General features: G+C 27.4%; 2 protein-coding genes across 5 annotated transcripts in view; one reads left to right on the forward strand and one right to left on the reverse strand.

Annotated features, from left to right (window-relative positions):
- The window catches only part of LOC102679318 (keratin-associated protein 19-2-like), a 5,539-nt gene extending 5,273 nt beyond the window's left edge, over positions 1 to 266 (reverse strand). For all 3 annotated transcript variants that reach the window (XM_006611944.2, XM_031508681.1, XM_006611943.2), the window contains exon 1: positions 40 to 266. In XM_006611944.2, coding sequence (XP_006612007.1) covers positions 40 to 60 — 21 coding nt within the window. In that variant the 5' untranslated portion in view covers positions 61 to 266. The remainder of the gene's footprint in view (positions 1 to 39) is intronic.
- Positions 267 to 5,984: 5,718 nt separating this feature from the next.
- LOC102679050 (RYamide receptor-like) overlaps positions 5,985 to 20,550 on the forward strand; it is a 16,162-nt gene continuing 1,596 nt past the window's right edge. The window contains exons 1-5 of one of the 2 annotated variants that reach the window (XM_006611941.2): positions 5,985 to 7,026; positions 17,709 to 17,832; positions 19,829 to 20,025; positions 20,115 to 20,263; positions 20,374 to 20,495. In XM_006611941.2, coding sequence (XP_006612004.1) covers positions 17,709 to 17,832; positions 19,829 to 20,025; positions 20,115 to 20,263; positions 20,374 to 20,495 — 592 coding nt within the window. In that variant the 5' untranslated portion in view covers positions 5,985 to 7,026. Of the gene's footprint in view, positions 7,027 to 17,708; positions 17,833 to 18,612; positions 18,704 to 19,828; positions 20,026 to 20,114; positions 20,264 to 20,373; positions 20,496 to 20,550 lie in introns of those variants that run through there. The other variant, XM_006611942.2, reaches the window with a different exon arrangement.

The following is a 20,550-nucleotide window of genomic DNA, read 5'->3' on the forward strand; positions in this document are numbered from 1 at the left end:
CTGGAAAGAAAAGAATCGTTTCGGATGCGAAATACTTACGAAGGAGGGAACGATCCCCATCTTGCCCTTATCGAACGATTCAAATTCAAATCGATACGAAAAAACACGTTGGACGAGGGCTGAAGGTGTTATGACTGAGCGACACGGCTAGAAAACCTCTATATACGTCTGTTTCGAGTGCCCCTCCTCGTCGTCGTCGTCGTCTTCCTGGCCGAGCCACTCTCGGTTTATTTAAACTCGATTCTTTAGAGGAAGACGTTGATAAGGTCGTTGAAGAGAAATGGACGGTATTCCGCACGACACGCCTTCGAACAGCTCGACTCCATGGGAAACCGTTTTTCCGATTCTTTCAGGGCACGTGTGTGTGCACATGCAACCACTTGTGCAATCCTTCGGTTTCGGCTACGTCATCCCTCGAGGAGGACGTTCCGTTTTCAAGTAGTTCAAGATCGATAGAACTTGTGGCCCGTAAGAAGGAAGGAAACAAAACGGTTGCCGACTGGTTAATGATACCTCTCTCGAAGCTTAATATCGGGTCGAGGCTGATCGATGTCGAAACGAGTCGTTTTGGAAGAGTTGGTTGGAGGGAGTGGAGTTTGACTTGAGTAAGTGGATGATACAGGGTGATTCGTGAAAAGAATCGTGAGTATGGTTTTCTGAGGGGAGGGGGGGAAAAAATATATTTTGTTCGAGATCGGTCGGAAACGAATGTTGAAAGATCGGTATACTTTACTTAACTTTGCAATAAAAAGTTGCGAGAGATGAGATTAAATATTGTAAATTGTGCCACACTTGTTAACAAATATTTAAAAGCTCTTCACAAATATCGATAAGAAAAAATGTATCTATAATAAGGAAGAATGGAGAATATTTTTACGAAGAAATCGGATTAAGCAAATAGCGGAATAAAGGAATCGATTAAATGATATTTAGAACAAAAGCGCTATTTGTATTTTATTGGATATTTCATTTTATAAATATCCTTTTGTCGTGGAAATATTCTTTACCATAACTTCTTAAAGAAAATCTCAATTGCGTTTGAAATATCTCAGATGACGAAGTTAAATAACTCACATTAATTATATTGAATTATTGGTTTCTTCTTACGAAAACAAATTTACTTTCTCGAAAGAAGTTTTATATTCTTAAATGATTGATTGCGCTTTTTTTACATTTTAAAATGATCAATTACGCTGTAAAAATAAAATTTGAAAATAACCGTTGTTTATAAAGTAATCAATTGAATTGAAAATAAAAAAAGGTAATATTTAAAAACATTAATTAAATTTCTCAAAATTCTCTATTCAAAAATTATTCAATTACGAACTTAAATTCATTTCTATTCTGTAAATTGTGAACGTACAATCTAATATTCGAAACAGCTGCAGGGTAGTAAAAATGACCCTACGAGTTGAACAAATATCGTTTATGTAAAAGTTACAGGAATACACACACACCGTTACCATGATTTGTAGCGCGCATAAAACTTCTAATCTTTCTGATTTGTTTCTTTTATTATTGATAATCGATCATAAAACTATGACAATAATTTAAAACTCGATTAATAATAATTTTCAATCAGAAAGATGAAGGAGAAACTGTTTCATTTAAAAAGATATGCCCTTCAATTTTTCTTTATCGATCATTTTTTAAATAAAAAAATTATAGAACGATTGATAAAATGAAAAAAACCACATTGACAGATATATAATTTTATCCATCTTTTCCACTTATATCGATTTTTCCTTTTACAATTCCGTCTAAAATGGAACGTGATCGAACGATCCAAATGAAATTTTTGGATATTTTTTACGATAAAGTTTATTCGATTCATACCGATAACAAATCTATAATAGCTTTTTAAACAAAGAATATATTGTTATAGAGTTCACAAAAGAAAGTGAAGTTATATATATATAAAACTCATCGAGCGATACATTATACAGTCACAATGCTATCATTCACACAATGTGTTTCTGTTTCAGTTATGTAACATGAAAGTGCCAAAAGAGCTAAATAATGTAACACATTTGAAACTAGATTACTTTACACGAAACTAGATTTATTTACGTGAATATTTAGTTTCTTGTTGAAAATCGTTTTCAATATTCGTTCAAATATTCTCAAGAAATATTTTTCACATTCGATTTATCCTTTCATAATTATTAATAGTAAATGTTTTTTTTTTTTTTTTACGATGGGATATTATTTGTTCGGATAAAATATAAAAAGAGAGTAGCAGGAAGCGAGTAAATTGATATATCTGTTTCTCAGTACACGAATAATTAAAATCTAATTCGTTCGAAATAAATTAATCTTATTGTTTAATACTAGTTAATGCACTGTTCTCGTTTATCGGTTTTCCGTCGCAAATGTGTGATATAATATATTTGAATTTTCCTCTCTTTCTATTTATTTCATCCGATTTAACGTGTTTTTACTCTCGATATGATGAATTTACACATTTATATGCAAAAATTTTGATGCAAAAAAAAATAATTGGAAAAATTGAAATTTAATTTTATTAAAAAAAAAATTCGAAAATAATTACTCTTACATAAAAACGAGGATAAAGGGAATAAAAGAAATGTGAGAATCGATTCGACAATAATAGCGAACAAAATGATAAAGAGTTGGTAAAAATATTTTGTAGAAGAATTCAACGAATATCCTGAGCTGAATATAAGAGGATGAACATTTGTTAGAATGGTCACTGCATAATAAAAACTTTCAAAAAGTGCGAAGAATACGGAATCTGGAAAAGATTGGATATGTATGATAACTTCGTAACAAAAGAAGTATCTCGAAAGAGATATTTAGTATCGCTAATATTTTCGTCACTTTGAACGAGTATAAATAAGATTCTTAATATTTGACAGAGATGAAATCATAGAAATCAAAGAAATTTTTTCATTAAGGAGAAGGTGTATATATTTTTTCTGACACGTGATGTTTAAACGAACGTAGAAAGTGGAACGGAAAAAGGAAATACAATGAAAGATATGATGAATTTCCAGAGCAAGGAATTTCTCCGAGAGTATCGTAGTAACAAAGAACCGATAAAGGATCAAAAGAGTGCTCTAATATCGTGAAATCATAGATCGTCAAAAGTAGTCCAATGCAATTTCGAGAAATAATCTTTTTATTTCATAGATAATATCTTGATAAAATAGCCTTATAACGAAGGACAGCACGCGATCGTAAAACAGAAAAATAATCTATTATTAGACACGGATACTTTGATATAACTTAATTCTCAACCGTATTGAAGCAGACAATTTTTATCTTGTCAAAAAATGATTTATTATATGGGAAAAAATTTTTTTATTTTTAGTTAATAAGCTAATTCATCGAGTAATCTTTCGATGAACATAAAATTTTTGTATAAACAATATTAATCGTATCAATTATAGATATATAAATATAATCGTATAATAATTATATAATAATTATCCCACAATTAATTTAATTACCGTTCATTCGGAATATTCTTTTTTTCAACAAATTAAAAAATAGCATATATGAAATAATGGATATTATCGATAATACGATAGACTCTGAATAAAATTCAAAAATATATAAGCTTCTTTGACCGTCTCCCGTCCATGATGGGAAATTAATGGAAACATTTTCAACCGAGCAAAAAAAAAAAAAAAAAAAAAAAAAAATATAAAAAAAAAAAATTTCAAAGGAAAAAGAAGCTGGGAAGCTAAAAAAAAAAAAAACTTTTTTGGCCCGCCCCCCGCCCATAATGGGAAATTAATGGAAACATTTTCAACCGAGCAAAAAAAAAAAAAAAAGAAAAAAACAAACGATATTAAATCGCTATACATGGAAACGAATTGAATTATATCTGACATTTGTACACTTGATATTCAATCCAAATATGATATTCAATTTGTCAATTTATCAAGTTTGATTTAAATACACAAATATTATAAATATTATTCCATAATATAATTTTAAAAATATATCTCTTAATTCATCCACGTTCTATAGATATAAGGAAAAGAAAAATGCCCTTATATTTTTACAATCAAAATATCGCAAAAAATATTTAAAATCTTTGCCTAATCACTAATAATATCCGAGGGCAATGGAATGATAAATGATGGTTTCAGAACGATCTCGTTAACGAAATAACTAATTTTACGAGAAATATTCGCAGATTAATAAATCTTGGCTTAAAAAAGATTAAAAATATTAAAAATGAGTAATCGTTCGTATGAAATAACATCGCATCTGAAGCGACTGAAATTTTTCCTTTTCTTTTCTATATCCTACGCAAAGTTTTCATTGTGTGATATTTTGTTAATTAAAACACACGGTAAAGAAAAATAGAATTCGCGTCGTTAAAATTTAAATCCCAACATGCGATTTCATTCATTTTGCTCACAGTTTTTTCACACCTTTCTTTTCTTTTCTCTCTCTTTCTCTCTCTCTCAATTTTACTTTACACGCACAATGCGTTAATTTACAATGAAACTCGTTTAATTCACAAGTTAAAGAAAATTGTTCCATCAATACGAACTATGATTAATTATACAATCTAATTTACATTAAACACGGTAAGTCGATCTTAGCTGCTTTAGAAATGTAAATTATCCATATATACATAACTCAAAGCGCGAATTCATCGTGTATAATTCAACGCACGATGTACAAATCTAATGAAATGGCTTTACAATCTGATGTATACGAGTAATTTATAGCTATAGTCGTTATGACGCCATTGTGAAGAAAGTAAGTATACAACCTGTCGAGCCAATTCATAAAACTAATGAACCTTGCAAAATGTTTCAATTTTAAAAATTTTAAAAATTTTTCCTGCCGATTTAATATTGAAATATTCCATTGTATCTTGAATAACGTCGAAATTCTATTTCACACTCTCGCATCATAAATCACTTATAAACTACGTTAACAACTTCATTATCAAAATTCATTGAATAATTTAATTTTGTGGTATATAGGATACATGCATAGGATTATGCTTGGATATCATGTTTGCGATCATAATCGAATCCGATAAATTATTTTTAAAAATTATGTTTTATACGTGAATACACGTGATATTCATCGATAAAACATCCTTCTTTATTTACCCCATCATCCAACAAATACTTTTTCCTTTTTCGTTTTTGTCTTCTCGCTCCCTGATAAATCGAAAATATATTTCGTTCTACATATATATTCCCCTGTATATTTCTGTGCATTCTTCTAACCATAACCATTCCAACGCTCGTTTCACGAAAAGTGGAATTCGGCCATACGTGGAAAATTTATCGTGAATCGTGATTTAAAATTCTAGATTAAAGAAAAGGAACGAAATGGAGAGAAGAAATCTAAAAATATAATTATTATCGACGCGCGCATTATCCAATCTTTGTTTTCACTTAGCTTAGTTGACACTATCAACGACCGATTCCACTTATTATCAGAAAATTTATTCAAATATTGGAACGAGAAATCTGTATCCGATACGATGGATCGAACGATCGTTCGATAAAAGGTATAAAGGGTAACGAAGAACGGCGCAGGTTCCACGATGATCTCCTTCCACGAGGAAAAGCCTGCCAAAGTCTGCCGCCCCACCGTAGACACTCCCACCCCCTGGTTCACAATATTCATCGTGAAAACCGGCCGCACTTCGTCGCGAGTTCTCGGAAAGCGCGCACACGATTCGAAACGATCCCGATCCCGACAGAGTCGAAATTCTTTTTCCAATTTAATCGCGTTAAATCGAACAAATCTTCGTTAATGAATTGAGCTTAACGTTACAGCGTTTCTTTCTTTTTTTTTTTTAAACAGGAGGAATAAAATTAAAAATTAAAACGAATTGAACGGAGATCGTTAATTAACTTTTCGTTAAACTTTTTGTGTTTGAAGGCAAAATTAAAAAAAAAATGTAACGAATGAAAATTTGAATGGAAGAAGCAGCTGGCAAGCTAAAAAAAAAAAAAAAATCCGATTAAATTAACGAGAAAGATAATTGGAAATTGATCGCTCCTTTAAATTTTCGTTTTTTCCAAATACTGACCGTACATCCGTGTGATGAAACGTGCACGAGTAGAAGGGACAGGGAAATAAAAAAAAATACGTGTGCTTAACGGTGCACAAGGACAAGGGTGTATCGAGGAATCCGTCGATGGCCTTTGTCTCAACGATTCCATTGTCAACGTCGAAACGTCGAACGCAGGCGATCTTTGAAGCGACCTATTACCAATCCGCACGCCCATGGACCCAAATTATGGTACGCGTTCCGTATCAATGACGGGCACACGCTCTCCACCAACTTGTTGGCGGCCAACTATCCGATGATTCGAGTGATAACGATCCGATCGAGCAAATATCCAACAAGTTGGAACAACGCAAAGTTCGGACACGGATATCGTTTGTTATCATGTTGCACGATGGAACTATGCTGAAACAGCTGAGCTCGATGCAATTGAAGCTTTGCCTCGAAACCAAGGGGAGGCGATCGCAATAATTGTCCACAAAGGAATCCTCGAAATGTTTCCACCTTCGCAATATTGACTTGAAAAGTGATAATTGTGCGTGTATGTGTGTATGTGAGTGGGTGAGTGTGCGTGTGCGTGCGTGTGTGTGTGTGTGTGTATCGTTGCGCGCATCTTCTCTTCTATCCGTTCGTAAATCGTGTTTCGTACAATTTGTTTCTCTTGATTAAGTTCGAGAGAGCAAATGCCATGCATCCGGTCTTCTCGCGTCGAGCGAGAATCGTTCCCGTGAAACGAGCTATTATTGTTCGATCAACCGGGTGTTGTGCGGTAAGGGTGCGAGTGGATTAACTGTGAAAGTGGTGTGTCCCGTGGGAACATCGGTGGTGAAAGAGGAATTGTTCTGAAACCGGATCGAAGTCATCCTCGCGGAGAATACGCGGGAACAATGTCGAATTGATATCGTTCGAATGATACAGCAGGTTGGAATCATCGACGTGGAAATATCGGCTTGTGAAAGAATATTATACTCGAGTCGACGATTCTTAAACGGATATTTCACGGTTCGGTGAGTTTTATATTTCACGTGTTATTACTATCTGGTCGGGGAATTGAAATTTCATGGGAGTAATAGTAATTCGAGATAATCGAGATAATCCGTGGATTTTTAGAGAAGAATTTTTGTACAGCGTGATCGAGATATATTGCGTGCGAAATATTTTTTTTATTAATTTTCCTTCGTTGTATCATTGGAATTGAAACGATTTTTAAGGAAAAAAAAAAAAAGTATGTATTATATTTCTTTATGAGTTGATAAAGTTTGGCAAAGAAGAAGATATTTTTGATTTAAAAAAAAAATAATATTATAAAATTATGATTAATTAATCTTATTTTTAGCTTATTTCATTATCAATAACATTTAATCTGAAAGATCTTTTCAAAATCTTACGATATTTTGCAATTTTTTAAATTATTTAGAACGGTAGTTATTTATAGTTATAATTAAAAGTTGAAAACAGATCGATAGCTCTTCTATTTTAAGATATTTCAAATAGAATGAGATTTCTCGTTAACTGAAATTTTCTAAGATCTTTATAACTTGTCGAGAATGTAATTTAAAACTTCACTGCCATCCAACTTGGATGAGTATCTTAATTAAACAACTTAATGCTTGGAATTTAATTAACAATCGAAGACATATTTTTTTTGGACACCTAAACAACTTCATACTCTAAGAAACTTGTTATATGCGACGTTTATTAAATGTGGAAATACAAATCCAAAGAAAGTGAATAGTTTCAGGGATGTAATAATACGATATCATACGGTATCCACATTACGTTTGCTGAGCTTGTGAAAGAAAACACAAACAACTACGAGAGAGAAGAATCTTATACGATTTAATTCTTTAAAGTTTTTGCGTGAAAAAAAAAATTTAATTCGTTAATTCAAGTATTGAGAAATTTTTTCAGATTTTCTCAGAAATTTTTTCAGAAAATTGAAAATTGGAACTTGATCAAATTTTCGAAAAAAATTATTAATAATTAAATATATTATTAAATAATAAATATTAAATATTTACGATTAAAATTTTGCGCGAGAAATATTTTGTATGCGATCAATTAATATCGATATTAAAATCGTGTCACCGTGCCACTTTCTTTATAATAGAATTTAACAATAAGAATTTATAAGAACATATGATATTTAAAAAAAAAGATTTTACCATACTATACAGAATCATGTATTTATATTAAAAAATAGAAAAATATCGTTTCACCTAGATTTTATATAACTTTTATTTAGAAATACACAATTGAAACACGAACACGGTATCCGATTTACATCCGCAAACGAAATGATCACTGCGAAATTTGCTCGAAATTTCGAACGCTATGCTTTTACACGAAACTTTGATGACGCGGATAAAATCTAAAATGGATAAAAATATATATATATATATTCGGGCAATAATTTTGATCACCTTGAATATTGTTGTTATTTTTCGAGATAAAGAGAAACTGTTAGCAAAAAACCATATTTTTATATAAATGCAAGGCTTTCGGATAATTTCAAATTATTTAAACGATACGCTGTGCTCATTTATTTCCAACGATTTATTAAATAATTTTAACCTGTAACGCAAGATAACAGATATAACAATGGATAACAAAGCAATACAATAGAGATTTATATTTATAAAAGATGTTTAAAATGGTGTCAGTTTACACGGATGCATCATCAGATTACATACACGGAAGTCCATACGCTTGTTATAAGTTTCGAATCGTGATCGTAGAGTTATGCTACAATTATAGTTTCATATCTTGTGACGTTTTACAATTTTTCTCGAAACCAATATTCCATTGTTAACGAACAAATTCGTCGTTTCCATTTTTCCTTTCTTTCTTTCTTTCTTTTCTTTTTTTTTTTTTTTCTCCAAAATTGTCCAATTCATCAGAGTATTGAATTTTTCAGCAACGTGAGATCAATTTCACATAGAAAATTGGAATTTCGTAGTTGGTAAATATTGAACGGGACACGCCACATTTTTGACATTAGTTGATGAAAAATTTTTTTTAAAATCACCAATAAGAAGAGAACCGTGCACTCAATTTTAATTACCTTCAAAAACAACCCGCCATGTCTCTCTCTCTTTTTCTTTCTCTTCTTTATAAAATTCATAATAAACGGATATTAAAAATGCAAGACTCGCGATAGATTAAACCGCTGTTATGTGATGAAATAAGCGAAATATGAAAATGTGTTATCGTTTCGAATGAATTATCATTTGGAGGAACACTGACTTAATTTATGAAGGAACGATGACAATTTTGTGATGTCCCAGAAATAATAATTCGATAACAGTCAAGAAAGGAAAGTATTTTCGAAAATTTCTATAGATAGAATCGCAAAGAATGCGCGAAAAATGGAGAATTATTCCCTTATTATATTTCAGAAAAGAATAAATCCTAGAATGTGGCAAATCTCCACTATTACGTTGACTTCATCGCTTCCCAAATTTTGTTTTTGCGAAACAGAAACGATTTAAACGAGATTAAACTCTTTTTGCTCTGTTAATCTTATATCGAGATGAATTTCGCTTTTTTATTCAATCAAAAGGGATTAAATTTTACACAGCATGTGCGTGAAAAAGTAGATATAACAAGCATTCAATTTATCTGATTGTTATAATTTTTTTTTTAAATTGTCAAATAAAAACAATTTGTTTATAGTATATATCTTTGATACAATTCGAAGTGGATTACTGCGTATAAAGAGAAAAGAAAAGAATCTCAAAGAATACTCGATACAATCTAATCTTTTAAAATTTCATTTCTCTTATTTTTCGTTCCAAAACTCATATGGATTGCCATTAATAGAATTCGATAAAAGATCCTTTTCGGATTCTAAAAGCAGCGTAATAACTTCAACAAAGATTTCTTAAAGATTTACTCTCACTTCGAAAAAGCATTTCCATTGAATTTTTATTATTTTCTTCGTGAATCGTGAATCTTTGAATTTTTTAATTTTTTTCGTTTCATCTGCATACGATATTTCTTTCATTTCCAAACTTCAATATACGAGTCTCTTTAATTTCATTTCATCAAGAATTTTTTTAAATAATACCAGATACGTGAAAAACGTGAATGTACGATTTACTTCTCGTTCATTATGTGTACATTATTCGACACAAATTATGAACACACGCGATGCACTTGGTAAATGAAAACGTGCCTTTAAAACTGCAAGCGTGGTTAGATATCGTTCGAAGGAACGGGTTAAGATTGACATTATCAGCGAGCAATAATGCTAACATCGCGTTTATATATAAATTGAATTTTATATACAATGAAAAATAAAATACTCTTTTATTCCAAAAAGTGGAAAGTTTTCCCTACCAAAAAATATTTGTGATTTTATTTTCTAATTTTTAATAAAATTTTTCTATATTTAAATATCACAACAAAATTTCTTTCCCAAATAATAAAATTTTCCTTTCCATTCTGAAAACAGATTCTTTCGCGTATACTAAATTTCTTAAGCAGTTCTTAGACATATAAAATAATTTTCGCATTGATAACACATTAGAATTATGTAAAGGAGTATTTATACAAGGATTGAATTGTACAATAATACATTTTTATTTACCTGGATTAGAGCGCAATCTTCCACCGATGTTAACCATTCTCAGAACGTGCAAAACCGAAAATTTGGATGATCTCGCTTCGTGTCAAACTATCCGTATCGAACGACCTTCACATGTTGCCATCCGAATGAACGTTTATAATAAATCACGAACACAATGCGATCCAAGGCAGTGAAAGTATATTAATATATATTTTGTGAAAAAATATACATCGTTATGCGCAAATCACTGGATTTCGAAATAACATCTCCTCTTCGTTCGCTCCAATATCAAAATCCATTGTACCTGTAAAAAATTAATTCGAGTTAGTATAAAATATAAATCAATTTTATTTGAAATAATTTATAAAAATTATTCTAAAAATAATAAGGGATATTTTTATTAAAATTCTTCCGCGAATTCCAATTAATTTAAAACTATTTGGAATTATTTTTTTTTATTATTTGATAACTTTTGAAGTTCGTAATAAAAAATCAGAATACTCGATACAATATGTATAATACAATAAAGGATAACGAGGAAATAGGGTTTTTATCTTCGAAAAATTCGAAAATTTATACAGGATTCGTTGAATTGTTAATGATACAAAATAATAACAATATAATTCTATATTGTATATTTCTATAATTTAATGCAAAAATATTCTGAGAAAACATGTTTAGAATAATAAATTATGAAATAAAAAATGCATAAACGAGATGATTTGTCTCTCTATACAAATTTCTACCAAAAAACGAAGTTAAAAAAAAAAGAAAAAAAATTTTTAAAGATTATATTATAGAAGAATAATATTTATATAAGAATTTTAATATGATTCCATTTTTATTTAGATATTGTTCCAATTTTATAATATGCAAATATTATATAATATATAATTTCGAACACAATGAAAATTATTCGTTTTCATTTTTAAGTAAATTTCAACGTTTAAGTAAGCGCATATTTTTATATTAAAAAATAGATAAAGAAATAAAACTTGAACAAAAATATGTTTCATACGTTCATGTGTAGATGATTTGAAAAAATGTTATCTACGATTTAATATCTGTTCATTAGAAAATGTTGAAATACGCAAACAATATCAGTATCATAATGTAAGTATGTAAGTTATGTAAGTTGAAATTTGAAATACTACAGATATTTATAGACAGTTATTCTCAATATTAATCAAATAATATTGTAACCAGTAGTACTTACTCATATTTTGATATATTATGATTGTATAATCATATTTCAAAACATTTTGTATAAAGTTTCAATCCAACGAAGTTTGGACTTAATTTTATTCGCAGATAATAATTTATAAATAATAATAAATATCTCGCTAAAAATTATAATTTATTCGTTTCATATATTAATATTTATATGAAATAATTATCTATTTGATGTCGAGCAACAAAGAAAATGGAAAAGATAAAATTTCAAGAATATTTTTTATAAATTGTAAATTAATTGCATAAAAATTATTTTAAATTACATTATTATATTAAACTCGAGAAGATAAAATTTTAAATCGATCGTATCCTTAAATTTATCGTATTATTTTTGAAACATCTATTTCGATTAAAATAAAAATTTTTGTCTAAAGATATGCTTTTATCTAAAAATCAATTTTATGATCCGTTTCTTCCTAATTATAAAATCGTGAAACGAAGCATGAAAACTTAATCCAAATAAAAATTTTTTTTGGGATGAAAATAATCGATTATCAATATTTTATCAAAGAAACGTGATTTTCAACTGGACTGCTTATTAATATATGTATGTGTATATTGATTCAGTGGAATGAAATTGCATCTTATTTACTTTAGAATAAAATGAAACTTTTTCAAACTTGCAAATGATACAAAATAACTAAAAGATAGAAGGAAATTTTTTTTATTTAGCATTAAAATTAAAAATTTTTTATCTTCCTTATAAAAAATCTTAAAATCCAATTGCATCATTATTATTTGATTTGATATTCCAAAAAGAATTTTATTATAAAAAAAAATGATTGACATAAGTATTAAGATAAAAAAAAATACTGCTATAAACAAATATTTCATTGTATCATAAACATATACATGTTCTCATTGAAGAAATTATATATTAAATAATTGATCCTAAAATTATCTTCCAGTTAATTGAAGAATTTTTAAGTTGATTAGCATTTCGTTGTATTAGGAATAATATAATAACCGATATACGATATAATTTAATATACGTAATATATGTAATTTAATATAATATAATTTAATTATAAATTATATGTAAGTTAATATTCATGAGATTTAATCAACTTTCAATTTCTCTGTATTCTAATATAATAACGCACCTCTTTTGTGACAAACTGTATACCGTCGAATAGAAAGAGTTATTTATCATATAGAAATTATTGTTACAGAACAGTATACATTTTATTTGGACAGAATATTGTATATCAAAGTGGCCTTTGCAGGTTCATATTGCGTTGACTAAATGGCATAATTGTATTATGAAACACAAAGTGCATATTATAGTTAGGAGACACGACAAGGTAACAAGGTATTGTCAGAACGTGTCTCGGAATTCTTGGTAATACAGCGCGCAACATCTTGCCATGGACCAATGTGATCATTATATATATATATGTATTCCATATTATATGACGTTCATATTCGGCATTCAATTTTATTTTATTTTTTTTCTTTTCTTTTCTTTAAATGAGTCTTCCAATTGGTTTCTCTTGGCATAAAAAAAAAATTACTTTAAAAATGACAAAGTTAATTAATTAGCAAGAAAGAAATTTCGAAACCATATTTTAGCAAATTTATTCTATTTTTCTTTATTTTTCATTTCCTTTTAACTTGAAAAATTCGAATTGCATATTTGACGAAGCAAAGAGAAAAGATTCAACATTAGAGTTTATTTTATGTGTGTATCTAGGAACCACATACAAGATCCAAGAGGATGGTAAATTCTTACCACAGTCGATGCATTGTACTGCTCGACTGTTCGTTGCTTTTATTCAGCGGTATTCTTAAATATTCAAAAATTTTCACGTATCGATGAAAAATTTAATATTTAATCAACAAATTTAACATTTTTTTCCTTCGCTATTTTTTAAAGAAGAACAACAAAAGTAAAAAAATAGAAAATGAAACATTTCATGGTTGAAATCGAAGAAACTAAATCTAAATGAATTTTAGAAAAAAATAAACGAATAAAAATAAAAGAAAAAAATTCATTTTTTTTTGGAATTTTCTAAAAATTTTAAAAATAGGACGCAATGACATTAAAAAGAAGAATAAAAAGATTTAGCATATGGAAAAATCGCATTCCTAATAGTTAGAAAAAATAAACAAGTTTTTTAGATTTTATTGAAAAATCCAATGATTTTTAAAAAAATTTAGAGAAAAATAGAAAACTAATCACATCACCTTTGATCACACAGAAAACAAGCCTTTTATACTTCGTTGGAAAATACAATGCCATTTCCTTTGCATTGCATAAGTTATTGAACGAAAAATTAAAAAATTGAATACTTTATTGTTGAATGAAATAAGACTTTTAAAAGTTTTCCTCTTTTTTATTCATTCCTCTTTTTATCGTTTCATTTTTAAATTATAAATAATATTTACCCTCGAAATATTTTATTTGTCTACAAAATCGTTTCATTATTAAAAATAATTCATAATTAAAAATATCTTTTACAAAAATATCTTTACAAATCTTTCAAAGAAGAAAATTATAGGCGATAAATATTTTCACAAATATTGTGAAAAAGTTGTGTTTATATAATTAAAGGAAATCAAGTAAAAATAATGGAAAAACGAATTCTTACACTTTCAAAAACGAATTTATCTATCTAAATCACGAAATACCAAACATTTGTATAATGTTTCCATATGCTACCGCATCAAGACATCTTGTTTGCAGGCATATGCATACGTAATGCATATGTAATGCATCGTTTCCAACATGGATCTTACATACATACTGTCTTATGTATCGATTCATCTTGAAGTTGATTTTTAATCGTAAAACAAAGAAAACACGTCCTTTAAATTACAAATTACAAATTAAGAAAAATTCTAAAATTTATATATTTATTATATATATTTATATATTTATATATTTATTATATATTTAATTTAAATTTTACAAATTTGAATCGTTCACTGGTTCTGGCATAGTGATCCACTATTTGCTAGATTCAAGTCCGAATTTCAACTTTCAAACCTAGGAAAATCATTGTTCTTAGACAATCAATTGCCTCTCTCGATTTTCCAAATCATCGTAAAATGAAAATTGTTATTTTGTAAGGAATAATTTAATAGTTATAATATATATTAATTTTAATATTTTTAAATCTTCAGGCATTAAACTTCATCGAAAAATACTAGGCAGAATTAAAAAATTCAATTCAATTTAAAAGCACATTTTCAATATATAAAAGTAAAACAATGTCAAGTGAAAAAGGAACAAGTTGAATTATGCATAACGACTTTTTCGATGAGACTCACTTTTTAATATGAATAGTCAATATGAAATGTTTGACTTTGTGTATTTAGGAGAATTTTAAACATGTAAGTACGTATTAGAACAATTTCAATAGAACGTGAAATTGATTCGAATATTGAATATTATTACACTGTTTATTAACTTATTGTATTGTAAAACACAATATTATAATATTATCGATTATATTAAATGCAGACATTTCTGTTTTACTTAATGATCAATACATAAAATATAATATGATAGAAATTAATTAAATGAAACGTATTCAAATATGTTTTCTCTTTTTTGGTGATGTTAAATTTACCACTAAAATTTGGATCCTTCAAAATTTCATCGAAATATATATTATATTTACATTTTATTTACAATCTTTAATTACAATCTATTGTTTTCAATATTTTGGAAATAATAATACAAATAGAATAGAATTAATGTATTATGAATTATTTTTTTCAAAATCATTGTAAATTTTAATGTTTTTAATCTTTTTTTTTTAAATAAATATGTCATTTGAAAAATGAAAAAAAAAGATTTTCTTATCTTTTAAAAATTTACAATGGTTTCAAAAAAATAAATATTCGACAATAGTGAAACAAATTTGTTTAAAAACCATTACATCCATTTCATCCTGAAATTACATTTATAGAATATCAATTTCCTCTTGTCATGCATATGACAATGCACTATCGAATATCTCAACGGCAAATAATTAAAAACTGGTATGATACCTACATATTGGAAGAATATATTCTATTTCAAGATTAATAAACTTATTCCTTACAAAATCAATTTTCTGAATTGATATTACTTAATAAAGTGATTATTTTCGTGAAGTGAACCTGACAAAATTATGCGATTATATTAAATAACAGAGTGGTATTATTGTGTCTTAAAATATCAGTGATCTCGTTTTAAAGAGGAATTAAATACTCTAAACCATTTATTTAATTAATCCTAAAAAAACAGATAAAAGATTTATATATGTATTCCAAATTATTATTTCGATTTTGTTGATTAACTGTTTTCGAATCAAACATAAAAGGATAAATTTTAAAATTCTATAAAAACCACATCGTTATAACATACGAGATAAATTATTTTAAAAAAAATTTTATAGGACATGGAATATCAATCGAATATGTTTTATAATAATATTGTCACATTTATATGATTGAAATATTGTAAAACACATTTTAATATTTAAAAAAACACATTGGAATATTATTACAAATTTCAACATTTTCAACAAGAAAAAAATATCGTCATGATATTAAAATTCAAATGATTTTCAAAAGGAAAACGCAATAAAATTTTAGAATCCACTATATTGTTTCAAATTCCAAGAATTCCAAGAACCAATGAAATCTCCGGCAAATTTATGAACACGGCTAATAACTATAGAAAAACCTTTGAAAAAGAACTCTGAATAATTTCATAAAATTTGATAAAAATTTCACGTGAAAGAACGATTTAAATTTTTCTCTTTTTATCAAGAAGTAATCTTCAATGTTTTTTGTACATATTATATAAATTACTTAAAAATTCTTATTAAAAAATTAATATTAATATTAATATCGATTAATATGAAAAAGTTTAATTTATAAAGATTGTTAACGATTAAAATTTTTTTTTATGATGTTTTATTATATTATTATTACATTTATTATATATATATTATTATATATATGTATATTATTCCACACTTCTATTTTAAATTATTTATTTTGAAATTCAATTTAATAATTATTACATCTATAATTATAATCCATTAATAATAATGGTATATATAAATAATAATAAATATCATTATCAAACGATCAATAATGAATTTAAATAATCATTACATTCACATTGATATCGAATTAGAATATAATATTCCACAAAATGCATGCAATGAATTCGTCCAATATATTTCAACAATAAAAAAATTTTTTCGAAATCAAAATTTATCAAAATTTGATCAAACGAAAATTGTTCGTTTCAGAGAAATGTTTATTCGAGAGATTTAATTTTTTATAACAAAATAACCCAGTTTTCGATTGTTCATAGAGAAAAAATTAATGAAGTAGGGTGTTCAATTACAGTCTCCCTCTGCCGAAACGACAGAAACGAAAATATAACATCGTTTCTTCTCGAGTCAAAATAAAAAATCTTTCTTCATCTTTGTAAAACATTGTACCGTAAGTAAAGTTAATTTTCCGATATTAAAAAGGGAATTGATAACTATTACAAGGAAACTGCACTCTCGTGAATCGATAAATTGTACAACTTTCGTCGACAACATTCATTTCGCGACGAGCAATGTAAATTTCAATGAATAAATCATGTCCTCGATTTTCTCCTTCTCAACTTGAGAATACAATTTATCGAGTTTATTGAATTGTCATGAAACCTGTTATCCTCTTTCTCTACGTATCATTCTTGTGCACACTTGCATACGTCAATGAAAAGATAAAATAATAGGAAATAAATAAATATAAATTTATTTATTATATTATAAATTTATAATACATAAATTTTATAGAAATTGTTACTCTTTAAATGGATATTTTTGCGAGTATAATTTATGATAAAATTGATAACGATATAATTATCTATTCATTTTTTTGTTACAGATGGAATCCTCCATCATGAATACCTTACAGTACGACGAAAATGAAGAGTTCAAAAATACTTGGCCATCCACGTTCAATAATACGTTCTCGCCCTATGAGAACGAGTCAACCAACGATACTTTTGGTACGAATTGTATCATTGATATATTTTATCGTGAAAGATCAAAGGTGAACATCGAAAATGTAACCACTCAGATATTTTAATTCATGATCTATTATAAACGTTATTATTTGCAAGAATGACCAATTAAAAATAATTACATTTATATTTATTCAAATATCAGCGGATTTTAATTAAAACTTTTTCAATTCCAAACGAACGATAATTCTTTTCAAGCATCCCATTAAAATGATCGAAAATTAAATGTAAAAACTCGGAGATCAAGGAAAATTCGTCGATAAAAAAATCAGTTTTCCATAAATGATTCGAACGATATATTCGTTTGATAACTCGATTCGACATGTAAAAAATTCATTAGAATTCAGACGAGCGTTCAAGCAAAATATATTCTACATTGCACGATTGTTTGTATTTCGTTTCATTAACGAAAGTTTGAAGTTTCAATCGCTTTCAGTAACACGGTTCTAAGTGACAATAGCAAATAAGGTTTTTTTTTAAACTTATCTTTATAACAAAATAAAAAAATTGAAATTGATTATTTTTTATATTAATTCTTACTAATGATAGATTGCCATTAGAAAAGAACTAAATTATAAAAAGGGAAATATTTTCCTTTATTGAACTTTTATCCTTTCATTGAAGAACAATGAGTAAAATATAAAGCGGAAATAAAATTGTTAAAATTAAAGTTTAAAGTAATTGAAAATATTTCGATTATCAACAATTTGTTATTATTTAGTTTCTATATTATTATTTAGTTTCTTAAAAATACGATCTTATTAGTTGACAGTATTAAATATCCTTGCAAAACCGGAAGGAAGTTTTCGGTCACTGTCTTCGTGACAGAAGTTCATGCGATGTCTAAATTACGTAGGTACGTTTTATTATACATTAACATCGTTTTCTTTTTCCTTGCAAATTCAATGCAAAATTTATTTTTCGTGTGCTGCTTCGTGTTTTTCTCATTTTTTTACTTTCTATATTATATAATATTCATTTACTATTTTTTGATAATGGAGAAAACAAATTTAAATTTGTTTTTTAATATTTGAAAAAAATTAACATGACAAATAGGGATAGACTATTATGCCTTCGAAAAGATTTAAAGTCAAAGTTTTTTTTTTTCCATAAATTATTCGTATCCTCGTTTTCAGTTTTACACGATCAAAACGTCGAAATCCGAAACTTAATGTTTTTATTCATGATGTCTTTTCACCTTTAAGTGTTATACGCAAAAATATTCATATCCGTGTCAAAAACAAAAACGTTACTTATAAAGACACATCTTTTCATCTGGATTGAAACATACATTCAAATATTTATCGAAAAATAAAAAAATGAGATAAAATTCTTGAAAAAATATTTCCGAATAAACCCATTGAAAATAAAATTTAAATAGAAATATAAATATTTTAAGATTTTTATTTATATAATAGATATATAAATAGAAATATATATATATAATAGATATAAAATAGAAATAATTTATCACTTGATAAATAAATATTGGAGAAAATGATAAATTTAAATAATATTTTTTATTTATAACATAAAGACAATAAACACATCTATTTCTGATATTTATAAATCTATGAATAATTTTTCCAATCGAAAAAATACGAAAACAAACAGCAAATATCTTAATTTCATTGTCTTTGTAGTAAATAAAAAATATTTCTGTCGATATTAGTCATTCGTCCAAATATCCAAATGAATTATTGTTCAAATATTTCATACACGTTATATTTCAAACATATAAAATAAAAATCCATAAAAAGAAAGATTATAATAAATATTACGTAAATGACTAAATAAAAATAAAATATTCATTTATGTTTTCAAGTAAGCATACATGTATAAATAAATTTTAAATATCAATATGTGTTCCTTTTAAAAATATATTGTACGAAATACAAAATATCGGAATATTACTCTTGTATTATATTCAATTTCCTTTTATTTTAATATATAATTTCAACATGTTTTTATTTATCCTCAGATGGGGAAGTTCCGACAGCTGTACTCGTGCTCCTCAGCATACTTTACGGAACCATATCTTTTTTGGCAGTAGTAGGAAATTCTCTTGTTATATGGATAATATCTACATCCAGGCGCATGCAGAATGTAACTAATTTTTTTATTGCAAATCTAGCGTTGGCAGATATCGTTATTGGTTTATTTGCAATTCCTTTTCAGGTAAAATATAAATTATTCAATGTAAATTATTCAAATCGAAACAAATTTACATCAAAAATAACGTATATTTAATTTTTTTTTTTTTCAAGTTCCAAGCAGCCCTGTTGCAAAAATGGATCCTACCTCATTTCATGTGCGCGTTTTGTCCCTTCGTGCAAGTGCTTTCTGTCAATGTCTCCGTTTTCACATTGACAGCTATAGCGATCGATCGACATCGAGCGATTTTAAGACCTCTCAGGTATGTTATCAATTTTCTAAACAAGAAATTATCTATCTGTATATTTACTCCAAATTCATATATTTCAATCGAATTGAAATTCATCCTATTGACATTTGATTTTAATGAAGTGCGAGACCAAGTAAATTGACCGCCAAAATTATAATTGCTGGAATATGGCTTCTTGCCGGAAGTTTGGCTACACCAATGGCTATTGCACGTAGAGTCATTATGGAACCAGAAAATCCAATATGTAAGTTTCTTTAGGCTTTTTTTTTTTTTTTTGTAAATTATACATTTACAACTGT

Source organism: Apis dorsata, unplaced genomic scaffold (assembly GCF_000469605.1).
Source record: "Apis dorsata unplaced genomic scaffold, Apis dorsata 1.3 scaffold_97, whole genome shotgun sequence".
In the NCBI taxonomy this organism is placed as follows: domain Eukaryota; kingdom Metazoa; phylum Arthropoda; class Insecta; order Hymenoptera; family Apidae; genus Apis; species Apis dorsata.